This window comes from Phasianus colchicus, chromosome 4 (assembly GCF_987193195.1).
Source record: "Phasianus colchicus chromosome 4, bPhaCol1.hap1.1, whole genome shotgun sequence".
In the NCBI taxonomy this organism is placed as follows: domain Eukaryota; kingdom Metazoa; phylum Chordata; class Aves; order Galliformes; family Phasianidae; genus Phasianus; species Phasianus colchicus.
This window is the reverse complement of record NC_143439.1, coordinates 47851128-47867474: the sequence shown is the minus strand read 5'-3', so window position 1 is coordinate 47867474 and position 16347 is coordinate 47851128. Positions and strand designations below refer to the sequence as shown.

The window sequence follows — 16347 nt, the reverse complement described above, 5'->3', positions numbered from 1 at the left end:
TGAGCTTATTTGCTAAATAGGCATAAACCATTATTTCAGATATGAAAACATCATTTTAGATGCCTGTACTGTGGGATTAACAAAAGAAACTACGTCATAAGAAAGACTGCACTGGTTCATGTATTGATGTAATTTCTTTTAGTTACAACCAATATTAATCTGACCTAGACAAACCAGAGAAGTCAGCTTCTTCTTCTTCACATCTCTCATCCAGTTCTTTCAAAGCAAGAGTGACATCTTCTTCACAGATAGATTCACAATAGCTCTCTGGAGCTGCAGGCTCTGCCAGTTCTGGGGTCTCTTCCAACTCAAGAGGTTCATGACAGACCAGACAGTCTTGTTGTTCTTGTAGTAGATACGACCCAGTGTCTTCACTAGCAGTGCTGACCTGTTCATCCCTTACTGCTGAACTGCCTTCCTGTGAATCAAACATACTTTTATGACTTCTTTTGTCAAACCTTATGCAATCTTATCAGCTTTTTATTATGGTACAGCAACAGATTGATTAAAAAAAAAAAAAAAAGCATTTACACAGGTTCATTTATACTTGAAACATTCAGCCCTCTGTATTGTTCAGTTATACTTGAGCAGAGACGGGCACTCTTTTTAACTCTTATGGCATGATTAAAGTGATTTCAAAGGTCTAACTCTGAATCTGTGAATGAAGATTTTTGACCACTGGCTTGTACAAAAAGCTGATCATTAATCTCAGGTAGGTATTATTAGGCTGATGTTTAATCCCTTCTCTCTTCTTCTATTAGCATCATTAAAATCACTATATTGAATTTAGTTGATTTACGATTAACCCATTTGAAAGCTTTTACTTGATTTTTCTGTGGAATAAAAATAGTATCATCCTGCTACTGCTTTTTCCTAGAGGCAGTAATTATCACACATCATTAATATTTGTGACATTATGTGCTATTTTATCTGTACTTGGCAACCCAGAATCAGTCAACAAACTTTTGGGCAGCCTCTAAGCATGCACATCATTTCACAGCTTTCATCATCCTAAACAAATCTTGGACAAATAACTAACTACAGACATACTACACACAATTCAACTTTAAACAGAACTACGTAATTTTCTTTCATGGTGGTCCTAATGTTATCTCACCTTAACTGTGGTATTTCTACATGTGACACTACTGCCCTTTGGCACAGCTAGTGACCTCGTTTCTAATGTCTCTTTTTTACAGTTTGAATCTTGAGCTTTATGGCACAAAACAGCCATTCTGTCACACCACGCAGCACATGGAAACACCAAACATTTTTATAACAGCACAGCAAAACAACTTGGATTGAAGAAGTGGTCCACTTCTGTTACAGACATTAACATATTGCTGAAAGTCAGTGGGTGATATATTTAAAGTTTCTCAACTGCACAGAACCCAAGGAAAATTACTTCATATAAATAATTTCTCTGTAAATCCACAGTGTAGATGAATAAAGTAGAGTATCATAGTAGTAAGAAAATTCCACTTACTTTGTCTTGCAAAGCTTATTGTTCAAAATTGAAATGTTCTTGTAAGCTAAACTATAAACTACAAACTGGAACGTGAAATGCTTTGTCCTTTTTGCAGAGATATATTATTACTGGGAATTCATAAAGACATTTAAACAAATTATTTACTTAACTCTTTTGCATCCCTATAATGAGAAACAAGGAACTCAGCTGCATCTAATCAGCACAAACACACTTTCTCACTCTGCTAAAGTCACCAGCCTAAAGACATCTCTCTCTTTTAGCCAAACTAGACAGATACCTAATACTTATTGTGAGGTAAATTTGAACATTTGAACTGTGTCTGATGAAAATCTATACATTTGACTGAATCCCATATTCTACCAAGCATAAAATAAGCTTGGATCACATCACATTTAGAAATTACATTTATATGTGATTGCAATCTATATTTTTCCCTTAAGCACAGCACCAATTTTGCCATCAATCTGTACAGCTGAGCCCTTTCCCAAAAAGAACTTCACACAGAAGACAACCACTTCTTATGGTCTAAACTTCTTCATCAAATACTATCAGCCATATAAGGTCCAAGAACAAACTCAAAATACCACATGAAGTTTTTACTTTCTCTTGGGGAATCTAGCACCTTAAAATGTGAGACTTAAAACTTTAAAAGATATCTAAAAAATACAATTATTTTAATTGAAACTTCAAGGAAAGGACTGACTTAAAAAGTTCACTATAAAGTTCTACAAACAAAGAGTATTGGCAAAAAAACCCTTAAATTTATACAATGCCATACATGAAGTACAATGCTACCACATTCAGTTTTAACATTAATTAATAGAAATAGGGACTATATTAACTAACTATGCACTCTGATGTAAATACATAGTGTTACTTTTACATGGGAAGGTGCAATAAAGTCTTCAGTTACAAACCTATATCTTGACTTATATATGTACATTTCTGCATCAAGGGCACATATCTCTCTCTGATAATTTATTTATGAAATAAATGAAGCTGACTTTTAACTTCACTGGCAGTGCATTCTTTTCATTTACAGATGAAGAAAAATCTCATTCACTTATCAGCTGTTGTTTCTGATAAAGCACTCTTTGCTAGATGGTGGTTAGTCATGAAAATACTTTTAAGCAATGTAAACGTACTCATTACTTTTAATGTTTTCAATATTTTTTTACTAAAACGTTGCAACTTATTTCCATGATTACTTTCACGTGACTTATAAGAAATGTAGTGATCTCATAAAGGAAGCTGTAAAAGAACAAGTCGAAATATAAAGGCAGTCTTAGAAACAAATAAGAAAATGCAAAAATGAACTACAGCTTAGAATGTACCATGGGCAAATAACAAAGAAAAGTTCTATTGCAGTGAATGTGATTCTAAAAAAATCCAGCTTTACTGTCACTTCTTCCTTTCCTAAAGGAATTATTTCAAATCTTAAAATAACACACATCTGTCCTACATTAGAAAAAAAGAATCATCCAGATTAAGAGTTCTTCACTGCTCAAAACTCCACTGGAAGAAAACTGCAGAGGTAGATAAGCAGATGAAACACTAACAGCATAATAGCCTGACTGGCACTCTAAAAATTTGAGACAACTTATCACAATTTATCAACTACAATGTAAACAAATGCTTTCATAAATAAATAAATAAATGAAACAAAGAAAAATGCCTTGCTAATCACAGTGGCAAAATATGAAAAAAGTGGGAAAAGGCTGCTTTACAGAAGTCAGTGTTACACATTCAGAAGGTGAGGGCTTTACCACAGGACTGCAGTCACTCACACTTCCCCTGTTAAATTCTAAACATGTCTTCTGTTCTTTCAGTTACTTTAATTAAACTAAGTGGTGGTTCACTTTTTAAAAAGAAGTATTTTCTAGGTAGCAAATACGCATAGTATACAGCCTTTGTTCAGAAACCATAGAAATTATGTCTAAATCAAGTTAGCTGAAGACAATAAATACCAGCTGTCCACTGGTTATTTAAAGGTATAGAGGGATAGCTTAATTTTCTGAAAACTTGTAGAAGACGTATTCTCTGTTAAAGTCAAACAAAAATAAGATTGTCAGTCTCACTGCTGATTTTAACTGAAGTGATGCAGAGTCTACCTAATACAAGCCACTTCAAATTCAAGAAAAAAAAAAACCCAGAGTTTTTATCTATAACTGCTAAATACCATAGGAACTGTAACAGAGGAGTTTTATTTTATGAGTTTTGCTATTTTAAATTATTCAAAAGATTTTAAAAACCAAAAAAAACTGAAGTACTCACAGATTTGCAGGCAGCCATTAGCTTGAAATCTGTCTCACTCCACAAAGGCCTTTCCAAAAAGTACACCACTAGCATCTGTGGTCCTTTTTAAAGGATTATTTAATTGAACCAACTGCTAACACAGCTGGCCTGAGGTTTTATTCCCACATAGCACCAATCACATTAACCCAAAGAAAGCAAACAAAGGAAATAAAGTATTTGAAAGAAAATTTTGCTCAAGAAGGATTTCAACCATATCAAGGAAAAGCGTCTTAAATATTAGCCTATTTTCATTCGGCACCATGAAATGTTCATTATCAGCCCTTCCAGAATATTTTTAACCTGTGGTAAGATCCCTGAGTGCATCACATGTACTTTTTATTCTGAGGGAACCTTTTATAAAAAACATTCCAACAGGTTAGAAATATTAAAAGCAAATCAAACAACCAGTGTAACAGATGAAAAAAGAAAGCAAAAGTTGCTACTGAACACTAGAAGGAGCCCAGATCAGCCATGCACCAGCCCACATTTCTCCCCACCTCAGGCAGCTGGTTGCTAGAGTTATCTAGAGACGCCTCCAAACTTGGGGTCTCAGTTCTGATTTGAAGCACCTCTTCCGTTCCCACACTGCTAGTGGAATCTTGAGACTGAAGTGATAAGCCAGCATGATCTGATATTGTTTCATCTATGGCAGAATCACTGTTTAACTGAAAGAGAAAAGAAAAAAAGTGAAATTCTTCAGTGTACCAAACAGGAAAAGTTTTAAAATAATCTGTTTCAGAGTGACTAATTAGCTTTTGAATTTTTCACAAAATTAACAGCTCTACACACACACACACACAAAAAAAAAAATCACATGCATAACACACATTTTTGTAACATTTAACTTCAAAGAAAAGTTGGCAGTTATCCTTGGGATCCTGAAAATAATTTCCTTTCTTCCTCTGAAAGGTTTTTGGTAGGAGGAAAAATGCTATGCAAAGCACTGACCAGTAGATCTCTTTGTTATGGGAAATGTTAATACAAATTTTGCCTTGAGTCTGAAAAGGGGAATGCTATCTCTGCTGCTCCCCTTCCCCCGAGATCACTTTTTTCTTAATTAATTAATGTAATGTAGAGAGACTTCTGAATCACCTACAAATGATTTTACACAAGTTTCAAAAGGCTCAATCACATTAGTAATTTCAATAGTTAAACACACCTGAGGCTCCTCTGGAATCACTTACTGCTCTTGTTTTCATTTAATACTTTGAATTTCTTTGCAGCGAGGAATACTGTATGAGAGCAATAAATCTACTTTGTACCACTAGCAAAGTAACTCCCTTCATTAAGTTACTGTGACAGAGTAGCAAAGACAGTTCAGTTTTATTCAAGGCATCTGTTTCTCTGGATGAGAAGCGTGAGCCATACTTAGCAATTAAAAATGCACATAAAAGCTTAAGTTCTCAGATACTTTTCACAAAAAATAACTAACCATCTGTGAGCGAGACAGTATCTGACTTGCAGTCAGTGCTGCTTCTTCTTCTGAAGACTCATCAGTATCTTCCTGGTTGGTCAGGTTCAAGCTGGGTGTGCTACCAGAGTACTGACATTCTTGAAGAGATGGTGTGTCTCCTTTGTCAATACTGTCAAGAGAGCGCCTACGAACACCCCAGTTGAAGTTGTCCATGCTTTCACCCTGTAATAAAAAAAGTTTGCACACGTACATGTATGAATGTTAACATATTAAAACTAATATACAAATGCAACATAGACAACACAAGATTCAAATGCATTATGAACAGAGTTTCAATCAGCCCTTTAATTTTATTGGAAGTTTAAACACCTTGCTAAAAGATGTTTGCAGAGAAATTAAAATAAATGGTACAAGAAGCAGAATTCTTTCAATTATCTTCTTGGGAAGTAACTCAATCTATAATCTAAACTATATTGGTATCCATTTATGTATCTGACTAGAAAGTACAAACACACCACAGACAACAACAGATGAACAAGCCAGGGCACCAGGCTGCAACTTACCTGCAGCTCCTGGTTAGCAAAAAGGAAAACACATATAATTAGAAAGAACGAGGACGAACACTTAAAGATACTCTAGAACCAGGGAAAAATGTTTTATTACATAAGATTTGCAAACAGTAAAAGACTGATTCAAGCTCTGGAAAAAAGCTTTAGTCAAAAAGCTAGCACTTAAAATAATTTATCTTTCTAATGGGAGACTGATTAAAAATAAACTGATGACAAAACACCAAAACCAGCATGCTTATGATACATTTGCTCTAGCATAACATGTAAAGCAACAAACATTAGATGAAGTCTTTTCACTAACACACATGAATCTGAAGTGACCACATTCAACTGACAAAGCATCATCAACATTCATTATACTTAAGCTGCAGAAAAATAGATGTCTTCATTAACTATTTTACCAGTTACTTTACATCAATTTTATGAAAAGTTCCCTAAACATCAGCAGCCAGATCCTTCCTGTTTTCATATTTATAAGCCAGGATATACTTAGATTGTAAACGGCCAAACTACTAAATGAAATCCAGATCTTAAAACACTGTATTTTTTAAAAATTCAAAATTACAATAATCATCTTTGATTTTCTCAAGCATTTTGCCAACCTTCAACAATGCAACCAATAATATGGAAAACCTGATCAGTTCACTTTTTCAGCTTACAGTCAGTTAGTAAAATACTGTATCCAGCCCCAACTGTGCAAGTATGGGGTTCCAAAATTGCTCTAAGAGGGCATCTTTTATCACAAGACACGTACTATATACTATGAGTATCCACAGTAAAGTAAGCATTTTCTAGCCACTTTCTCTCATCTGTTTTGCTCCACAAAAGATACAAAAAATTACGTCAAAGCAATCTCAACAACAATAAAGTACTACTTCCGTGGGGAGAAGCACTTAAGTTTCATGAGCAAAGAACATTCTGTTTTTTCCAGTAAAAAACTGGGCATCTCTTGTATCAAGTGCATAGCTTGTATGCAAACTTATATGCTTTTTTTTTTTTTTTTTTAAACAATAGCATTAAATGTTGTTTACAGGCATGTAATCAGGAAGTTAAAGATTGGCATACTTTGGCAAAGTTTCAATTTCTGGCATCCTACCTGTAAAACCCCATCTACTACTGAGCCTTAATGATTTCAACCTATTTAATTAGCATTCAATGTATGAAACTGCATCTCTATAGAGTGTGGTCACACATATGCAATATATCATAATGAGTCTACATGTCTCCTAGAAGATGCAAATATTAGCTTGAAGTGAAGCAATCAGTAAGTTTAAGAAAGTGAGATAAAACTAAAATATAAAGGGAAAAAGCCCAAGATTTTTTGAAAGAACTGGATAAAATCAGGAGAAAAAGAACAATTTTAGGATTTATACAGACTGATATCTTGGTAGTCTATAGACTCCTGACCTGCAGGAGTCATCAATACTAATTCACCACCTTGTAATAGACAGTAACAAAAGTAACAAAATTACAAAGCATTCAATTTATTCTCTACTTCTCCCCAATCCTTTCAGCCATACTTCTAAAATTCATCAAATTCTGGTCTCAAGCCTCTTATACTTATCCCCAAATAAATGACACTTGTTAAAGGAATTGTTACTGTTTCCAAAAATTCAATTTTGTTTTTACCTCTCCTCTCTCTCTCTTTTTTTTTTTTTGACAGGGAAAAATACAAGAAAGGTAACTGCAATAAATCAGATATAATGTGAAAGTTGTAATGCAAGCAATTATGATGTCTGAAGCAATCATATATAATTAGTATATTATACAATTTACAACTTTGAAAGTTGTTCTTCATCTTTGCAAAATGCAGAAATGTATCAGGAACAAAGATTATATTTTCTTAGCATACTGCTTCAGAGGTTTCTACTGCATAGTGCTACTGCTACAGAAGTTTTCTATTGCACAGCAACCAGGTGTTCATCTTGTCACTGGCTTATGGTGTCACATCACCTTTCTCTTTCAGATTAAGTCCCCTCACCTCTCCCTTGACAAAGAGTGCCTTCCCCCACATATGCAACAACACAATACTGCAAAGTTTAAGATACAAATTTCTTTATCGTGCAAGTTAAATTCAATCACATCATAAATTCTTCCCAATTGAATTAGATAAAAGAGCTGCCAATTCCTTAGACTTGCACCAACAAAGCCGAATTTTTAGAACATTCTCAAAAGGAAATATACAGAAGAAATCCCAAGGTCTCACCTCTGCATCTTCCAACTCAACATCTAAAAAGTCAAAGTCTTTAAAAACTCCAAACTGTTGTTCACTGGTATTGTCTTCTACAGCCACTTCCTCCTCTTGAATCACTTCTTCTGTTGTTGAAATAAGACTGGTTTGTTGATCTCCAACTTCCAAGTCTTCATTAGAGGAAAACACAACCTGAAGATATAGGTAAGAACAGACATAAAACCTTTCAACTTCTGTAGCACCAGAAGTGATCCATCCTGCTTCACACAGTTTAATAGCAATAGCAGTATTAAGAGTGCCAGCGTAATTATTGTACTGTGGCATGTGCAACATGCAATTTGTTTCAAGACTAGCTGGACTTCCGACTACATCTTTAAAGCAGATATATTATTCTCTCATTATTGTGAGAGCTGTGAAAGTCTAGACCTCTTGAAGAATAACAGAAATTCACTGTTTATGATTCCATTTCTATTCTCCTTGCTTTTTATATTTCAATCTTCCATTGGATTTGTGAATTACTGAACTGAAAACCAGTTTCTAAAACCTTTCTTCACACTTTCACCAGTACCTGAAAACCCAACAGCATTCTCATTTAAGGAGCTTTAAAAGCAAAATAAAACACCACCACTACTTACTGAAGGATTCTTGGGAAGACCAGATTCTGGACCACACAGAGAAAGCACGTTCATGAGCTTCTCCCTGGTTCTTCTCTGAAAAAATATACCAAATAATAATAATCACATAGCAAGGCATCTACCAGAAGTCCAAGTAAAAATGTAAATGCCTGCATTCTTAACTAGTCATCTTACATACTGACATCCTCTAGAAAGAGAAATAATCTTATTCTCTTAACTGGTACTGGCTTTCACTCTGTATTAGTTTATTACTTTGCCAATACATAATGCAATTTCAAACTACATTTCAACAAATATTTTTATTACACATCCAAAAACACCGTCTATATTGCATGCATAACATGCTAGAGACACAATGTACCTGAGATAGCTGCGGTCTCTTCCAGCTGACAGGAACTAACGCATTTGAATTGGAGCCTGATGAAGTTGAAGAAGTGCTCCGGGTGACAGCAATGACTTTTGGCTTCCCATTTCTACCAGCAGCACTGTGTTGATCACCGTATTTATTCCCAATAATTGGTGTCTACAAAGACAACATGTGCTTTCTTAAAATTCAAATCAATATTAACAGAGACTACACATTTGATTTTAGAAATTAGTCTTACATCACAGAGGGCCTTCTTCTTTGTAGCTGTTTTTGTCCTAGAATTCTACTAAGTTTGTGCCTAATCCATTGAGCACTGATACAACAACTGTGTACTTAGAAATAAAAAGTTAAATACTTGTACCTTAAGCAGCAGACTGTCACTTTACTAACTTGTATTTTTTTTTAAATGCAAATTCTATGTTGATAGTCCAGTTATAATTTTAAATGCATTTAAAATAACTTGTGAAGATCTTCTATAGATACCCTCACAGTTATTAACTAATTATTGCCACAGTTCAGCAACTTCTCTAAAACACACACACAACTTCTGAAAATCAAGGATCATATTCAGCCCTTTTAAAAAGAAATGCTATTCTGATGAATTTTGTGGGAATTCTCCGGTGTCGTGGCTTATTTGCATTCAATTTAAGAAATGTTCCCATGCCATGCACATCTCCAGTCATTATCTAGGAACAGTTTCAACCACAATCCCTTATTTTTGATTCCTTCTAAAGTTCTTTGCAGATTCTGCATCCCTATATAGCAGTCAGTTGGCTATGTTCTTATCTCCAGACATACATGTCACCTGTATTAATTAATACATCATTTTGAGCTCTAATGAATCTTTTCACTATGACTTTAGTTACACCTCATGTGTGTATAAAACTTCAACATCTATTCTTAAAGATGATATTTATTTTTAGAAATCAATGCAAAAGTCTAACACAAAATAAACCCAAGTATGGAACAGAAAATCACTGCACTGTAATTAAAACAGAATAATTACCTCTGATATATCAAAATGAAAATCCAAGGTCTTGCCAGGTAGCTCCTTGGAAACATTATTAAAAATTTTTGTGAAGGAGATTTCAGGAGAACCTATGTCACCTCCATAAGATTTTGGAATATCACTAGGTACAACAAGGCTTGCTGATCTAGACACTACCAGTTTCAAGATATTGAGGGCTTCCTTCCAATACGGACTCTAAAAAAGAAAATAACTCAATCACCAAACAATCACATTGAGTAATACAGCAATTTTTATTGTATAGTAGGATTTTTCTTTGACTCATTTCAAGGTTCCCAAAGCCAAAAGCTCTAATCTACAGGTGAGTGCTAGGCATTAGCACTAGCAGCAGCTTTGGAACTCGAAATGCTGGTAAGGCAGCAGCGAAGCATCAGGTCATCCCACAGCTGTCTTACTAGATCCAGATCACAGTGCACATGGGACTGTCCCATGCCCCTTGCTCTCAGTATTTATGCAATTTGTTTATGGGTTCGTCTTTTTTTTTTTTCCCCCCGTTTCTTTTCTACCATTATGTGGAATATCTGTCCTTCATGTCCCAGAAAACAAAATTCAGTAGCATTTAAAAGCAAAATAATTTCTACCTCCTAGCATCTTTAATTATTTTACGCTCGGGGACAGAATAAACTGAATTTAAAACAGACAAACATATTGCATGCTTCGTATTTCCTCAAGCATTAGAAAGATGTTTAAAAAAAATTACAACATTTTTTATCTTGCATCAAACTGATGCTCTCAAAAAAAAAAAAAAAATACAAGGACAAAAGTATGAGAACATAAGAGGCTGCGTCTGAGCTAAGTGCTCTCTCTTCAAAAAGATGATTAAGGTGATGTAAATAATTCAGCAATTCCATCTGCAGAGATTGCAGAGTGGATAACAGAAGAGGTACACACCAAAAGCAGCACTTATGGAGGGTCAAGATTTATGCTCCTGAAAATGTTAGGATTCTGACAGAAACCTAAATCTTCCAGTTCTTTGGAATTACTAGTAATTTTTTTTAGCACCATATAAGCTTGTTAAAATACTTTTTATTTACTGCATTAAAACAAATAAAGCACCACTTGCAAGGCTCTAACTAGCATGTGCTTCTTTGTAATCAATGATGGCCTTCAACAACCTTGTTGATTTCTGTGTATCATAAGCATTAAAAAAATACCATCTCAACTTGAACCATCCTCTAAATAAATTCATATTTATTAAGATGCATTCTGATCACAGGAGACTAAAAAAGCCTATTTTGTAGCACCACAGTTAAACAAGAAGTCTTATTTTATAGCCTCTTATTACCCAATTGTTTAATCCTATCAAAAATGCATATGCTTCTCCGGAACATTCTTTCACTACTACCAGTATTTTGACAGCTAACATCTTCTAATTCTGATTACAGTCCATGGTGGTGTGGTCCTGCATAGAAAGCTCAGATAAAGGTTAGAGGCAAAGCAAGCAGATGTCAGGCTATGAGGACCATTGTTATGCCAATCATTGCATTTTGCCTAATGCACTCGGACAGGAACACAATATCTAAAGTACATATCCATCAGTAACAAATCATCCAGGGAACACTACCTTTCCTGGTTAATTATGATTAAACCATTTGACTGAGCTACATTTGGCAATAATAGAATTCAAGGAAGAAAAAAAAAAGGAGAAAAATAATGAGAATGTTGTGCAGTGAAATGGCTTTGTGCTCCCGGCATTCTTATAAAAATCTTTCAGCAAGATGTTACATTTTCTTCCACAAAATATTTTTCAGTGAATTGTGTTCCAATTACAAAGAATCAAATTGCCTGGGGCAAAACACTGTTTTGGGGACTTCCTTTAATAAAAAATGTGCTCAAATTCCTTAAGGTGAACATTAATGTTCCTCACTTCGACAGATTTATTAGTGCAAGTGATTTAAACATGCACTTAACTGTAAATCTTCTTTCAGAAAAGGAATACACTTAAATAAAACTTGTGGGCAGTACTTAACAGTAATATTTTCTTATTTGAAGAGTTATATTTTAATAGTCGAAGGATCATCCGCTGTGGCTACATATAGAGAACTGTCCACATCTATCAACAGATGCACTCTCATCCACGTAATTTGTCCCAAAATACGTAACTTTAATTGAACAAATATATGAGCCTATAACAAATTAAATATGTAGAACAAAAAAATAAAATACTATGGAGTTCAATTTTAAGCAACTGTTTTTTTATATTTAAAATATATTAAGTCTAAAAGAAAATCAAGTGTAATTTTCAATTTTATAACAAGCAGAAAGGCTTCTCAGACTACTGACCTGAACATATTTACCAATAACTTTAATGATTTCCAAATTAAACTGCTTCACTGGTGCTGTGGACAGGTCAATATGACTCAGAAGACTGTAAATGATCTGTAGCAAGGATTGCTGCATACTGGATAACCCTTTCTCCAACAGCTAGGAAAAAGATTTTAAGAATTAATGCCTTTAATGGTAGCAAGAAATGAAAATGAACATTAAAATGTAGAGAAACTTCCATACTTATTTATTTTTCCCTATGATAAATTTTAGTGTGCCACTCCATGATTTTCTAAGTCTTATTTTATCATAAAAATGGAGAACAAAATGGAATGAAACAATGTTACCTGTTCTAACTCATTTTTGCCCAAAATTTCACAATGTCTGGTAGCACAGATCTGAAGTACGTAATAAAAAATACTTCTTACTAAATAAAAGTGCTCAAATAAAGTAAAAATCTGAAAGCTGCATGGAAAACAATTACATCCATGCATGGTATACACAATCTTATGAATGAAGTAAATATATAGGAATTCATTTGTAAGAATATTTAAGTATTTTTTCCTTATCAGTTTGAAGGAATATTCTTCAAGGACAAGCTCTAAAAGCTTTTCACTCACAAACTTTTTTAAAGGTAACAACAGTTTGTCTGTACAAGTGGTCGGCAGAATCATACTGAATTCTATCCTTAAATTATCTTTGATGATATACTACACGCTACTTACAAATGAACTTTGAAATTAGTTATTAAGGACAACTTTAAATGTGTATTTGGTTAAAACATATATTTTAAAATATCCATTACATGTATTTTACTAAAGTCAAGACTGTGCATATTTTACTCATGTAGCATAGAGCATAACTGACATTACAAAACAGTACTATTGTAAAAAGGGACCCATGGTTATTATTTCCAGGCACACTCCAGTTGTTGCACTCCCAAGTGGCAGCAGTCATTCCTTTTCCATATCCTAAAACACTTTATTATTATTTTCCATGATGAAAGATGTTCTTTCCATCCCAATATTCAGAGACATATGAACAAGGAATAGGTAAAGAGTCAACATGAAATACACCTTCATTAAAAATTTACCTCTGCAAGATAAGTTACAAGGTTAAAGGTGGCATCTGAGAAGGAGTCATGCAAATATCTACACACAACGTTAATCCAGTTAGAACAGTCCCTGGAATAACTGTGTGTACTGTATAAACTCATCATATGAGCCAGATTGGCAAGAGTTGGTGATTTCTCCTCTGCACAAACCTGAAAAGCCAAAAGTATATACAATTACATTACAGATGACAAAATTTTAACCTATCAGGGAGCAAGACGGTTTAATTACTGAAAACGTGGTTCCACATTCCTGAATGGGTGATGACTACGCCCTGACATTCAGAAACCATGACCTGTCTCTTCAGCATTACTGATCATCCTTCTTTTAAATAAATCTTGACCAGCCATTTTCTACTACCCTGGTACTAATCAGAGCTGTGAGGGTTAGTACTTAGGAAGCCAGGAGTATCTGCAATATTTATACTGTAGTATCCACAATCCTAGCTTGTTCACTACTCATACTAGTCTTACCTTAACTTTGTTCTGGGGTAGCAGAAAACCTAGATAATCTTCTCAACAAATGCCTGACATCTATAAACTTTGCATATTATAAAGCTATCATAAGTGGGTTAAGTCACACTCTCATTTGAGTCAAAGAAGTCAGTAAAAGTTCTGAGAACCAAGACATTCTTAAAAGTAACAGCAGTAATATATCAATATATTTTTTTAAAATATATTTCCTGTTACTCACTCTGTACAAGAAATAGAATCTTTGCTTCCTACCCATAAGTATGAAAGATAAGATTCTCTTATCATCAGTAAGTTAGGAAGTGTGCTTAAGAATCGAGTTAATTTCAATTTAATATTACAAAATTTAATAAATTTAAATATAATATTATAATATTATAACCAGCAAAATCAAACAAGAAAAAATAAACGTTATCATTGCTAACATGTAAGTTTTTTCTTTACCTATAAAGTTTATAGGAAAAGCTAAATGTAAATTTTTCAGCGGCAAAAGAAAACTAAGGAGCTTACTCAGACCAACTATATAAATGGGGACCGGATCACATTTTTGAAATCAAACATTTTACAGTTAGTTATCTCTCTATAGCTCATAGAATCACGTAATGAATTACATGAAGGAGTGGAAAAATACTGAACCAGTGCTGGTAACAAAAGTAAATTCCAGCAAGCATCATTTCACATACCTTTGCTATCCTGTCAGCTGTTTCCTTACAGAACTGAGTTGGATTATCAAAATGTTGGATCAGATGAGGAAGTAGGCACAAGATGTTTAGGGGAAATCCTAAACACATACATAAACACAGTCACATAAGCCCTAATGATTTTAGCATAATTTAATGTGGACTGCATGTGTGTGTGTATCTTTCTGGTATTTAAGTACCTCTTAGAGTATGACATACATACATTCACACATATATAAATTATATATACACATGTATTATTATATATTATACATCATATATACATATAGACATTGTATTCATATATAATATGTGTGTGTGTCCAAGTAGGTAGATAGATGAAACTAAAATCATCACTGGATCAATTAAGCAAAGCTGTCAAACTCAGTAGCTTAATGCAATACAGGAAAATTACTTATAAAATGTGGCAAATGTTGGACATAGTACTTATAAGAGCTTTTTAGTAGAAAATCATAAAAAGTAATACATAAACTCTTCAGACTTATTCGTCAGCAAGTTTGAAGTTATTTATATGTCAATACATAAAGTTTTCGTGCAGATTTTTTGGCACATAATGACTGTCAGTAATGTATTCCCACTTATTAGCACTGCACTATCAACAGCTACAAAAAACATTTGATTGAAGGGAGTTGTTTTCAAGGCAAATGCATAACCACTAATAATTTTGATTATACTTCACTTGATTAAAAAAAACCACCACATTTTCATTACTATTTACTAATGATACCTGCTAGCTGAGAAGGATCCACCAAAGCATGCTTGGAAATTGTGATGAGTTTACTGAGGAGGTGAACTGTCATTTCTTGTGTGGATGCTGAAGTAAAACCTTTAAGGAAAAGCTGCTGAAGGCCTGGGAAGTTATTCCATTTCAGTTTATTCTGCACCTTTTCTATCTTTTCCCGACTCTCCAGTTTATCCAGAGGCAAGTGAATAAGAAGTTTGTTGAGCAGCTTGAGAGCCAAAAGGTATTCGTACTCATAGTCTGACTCCAGCAATGAAGTTGCAATCCAAAATATGGTGGCCATCAGATTGACAGGATCAGTAGTTGGCTGCACATCATACATCCCTCCTTCCCTCAGGGAGGAAAGGCTTCTAGTCCTGGCCAAACTTCCACCATGATTTATCCTTCCATCCATTATATCCAGTGTGTTGCTCCGTCGACGGTCACCTCTCCTCTCACTGATCAAATTCAGTCTCAAAGAATTACTTCTTGTATTGTTGTAGTATCCCAAACAACTGCCACTGTTAATGGGACTTGTGCTTAGATTTATCTGTCCAGTGCTTTTCCTATTAGCTGCATACTTGTTCCCCATTACAGAATCATGGTATGAGGTTCTAAAATAATAAAAATCATTATAACAAGTTATTCAATGCAAAATGCAGCAATATCCTTTAGAAAAAAGAAAAAAAAATCTGACACTAATCACAAAGATAGACAACTCGTGAATATTATTACCATCTGTGGAAATAGATGGAAAACTACCACAAAATATGAAAATACTCTATTGAGAATATTTCTCTATGTATTATAATATCCTTGCAGCATAAGAAAAAGACTTTAGCACCCCATTATCTTTTTTACTACGTATATTCATTACAATCACCAAATGCCCTAGTAGTTACACAGCAACTCAGTAAAATAAGGAAAATTAACCTGAAGCATGTAAAAGATTATTTGAATTGAAGATCTAGCATTCCAACTTACTTTCTTAACAGACGTGATAAAGGTAGAGAAATAAGTGAATATATTTTTTTTACTTATTACCTTATTTTTCTCTTCTAAAAAAATCAACTACTTCTACTTCTCACTCA

General features: G+C 34.1%; 1 protein-coding gene across 11 annotated transcripts in view; it reads right to left on the bottom strand.

Annotated features, from left to right (window-relative positions):
• Positions 1–16347, bottom strand: part of FRYL (FRY like transcription coactivator) — a 158008-nt gene that overhangs the window by 18763 nt on the left and 122898 nt on the right. For all 11 annotated transcript variants that reach the window (XM_090139463.1, XM_090139464.1, XM_090139461.1 and 8 more), the window contains 11 exons: positions 15263–15870; positions 14518–14615; positions 13346–13516; positions 12271–12411; positions 9967–10164; positions 8955–9116; positions 8594–8668; positions 7974–8150; positions 5217–5420; positions 4282–4449; positions 165–418 (listed from right to left, as the gene is read on the bottom strand). In XM_090139463.1, coding sequence (XP_089995589.1) covers positions 165–418; positions 4282–4449; positions 5217–5420; positions 7974–8150; positions 8594–8668; positions 8955–9116; positions 9967–10164; positions 12271–12411; positions 13346–13516; positions 14518–14615; positions 15263–15870 — 2256 coding nt within the window. The remainder of the gene's footprint in view (positions 1–164; positions 419–4281; positions 4450–5216; positions 5421–7973; positions 8151–8593; positions 8669–8954; positions 9117–9966; positions 10165–12270; positions 12412–13345; positions 13517–14517; positions 14616–15262; positions 15871–16347) is intronic.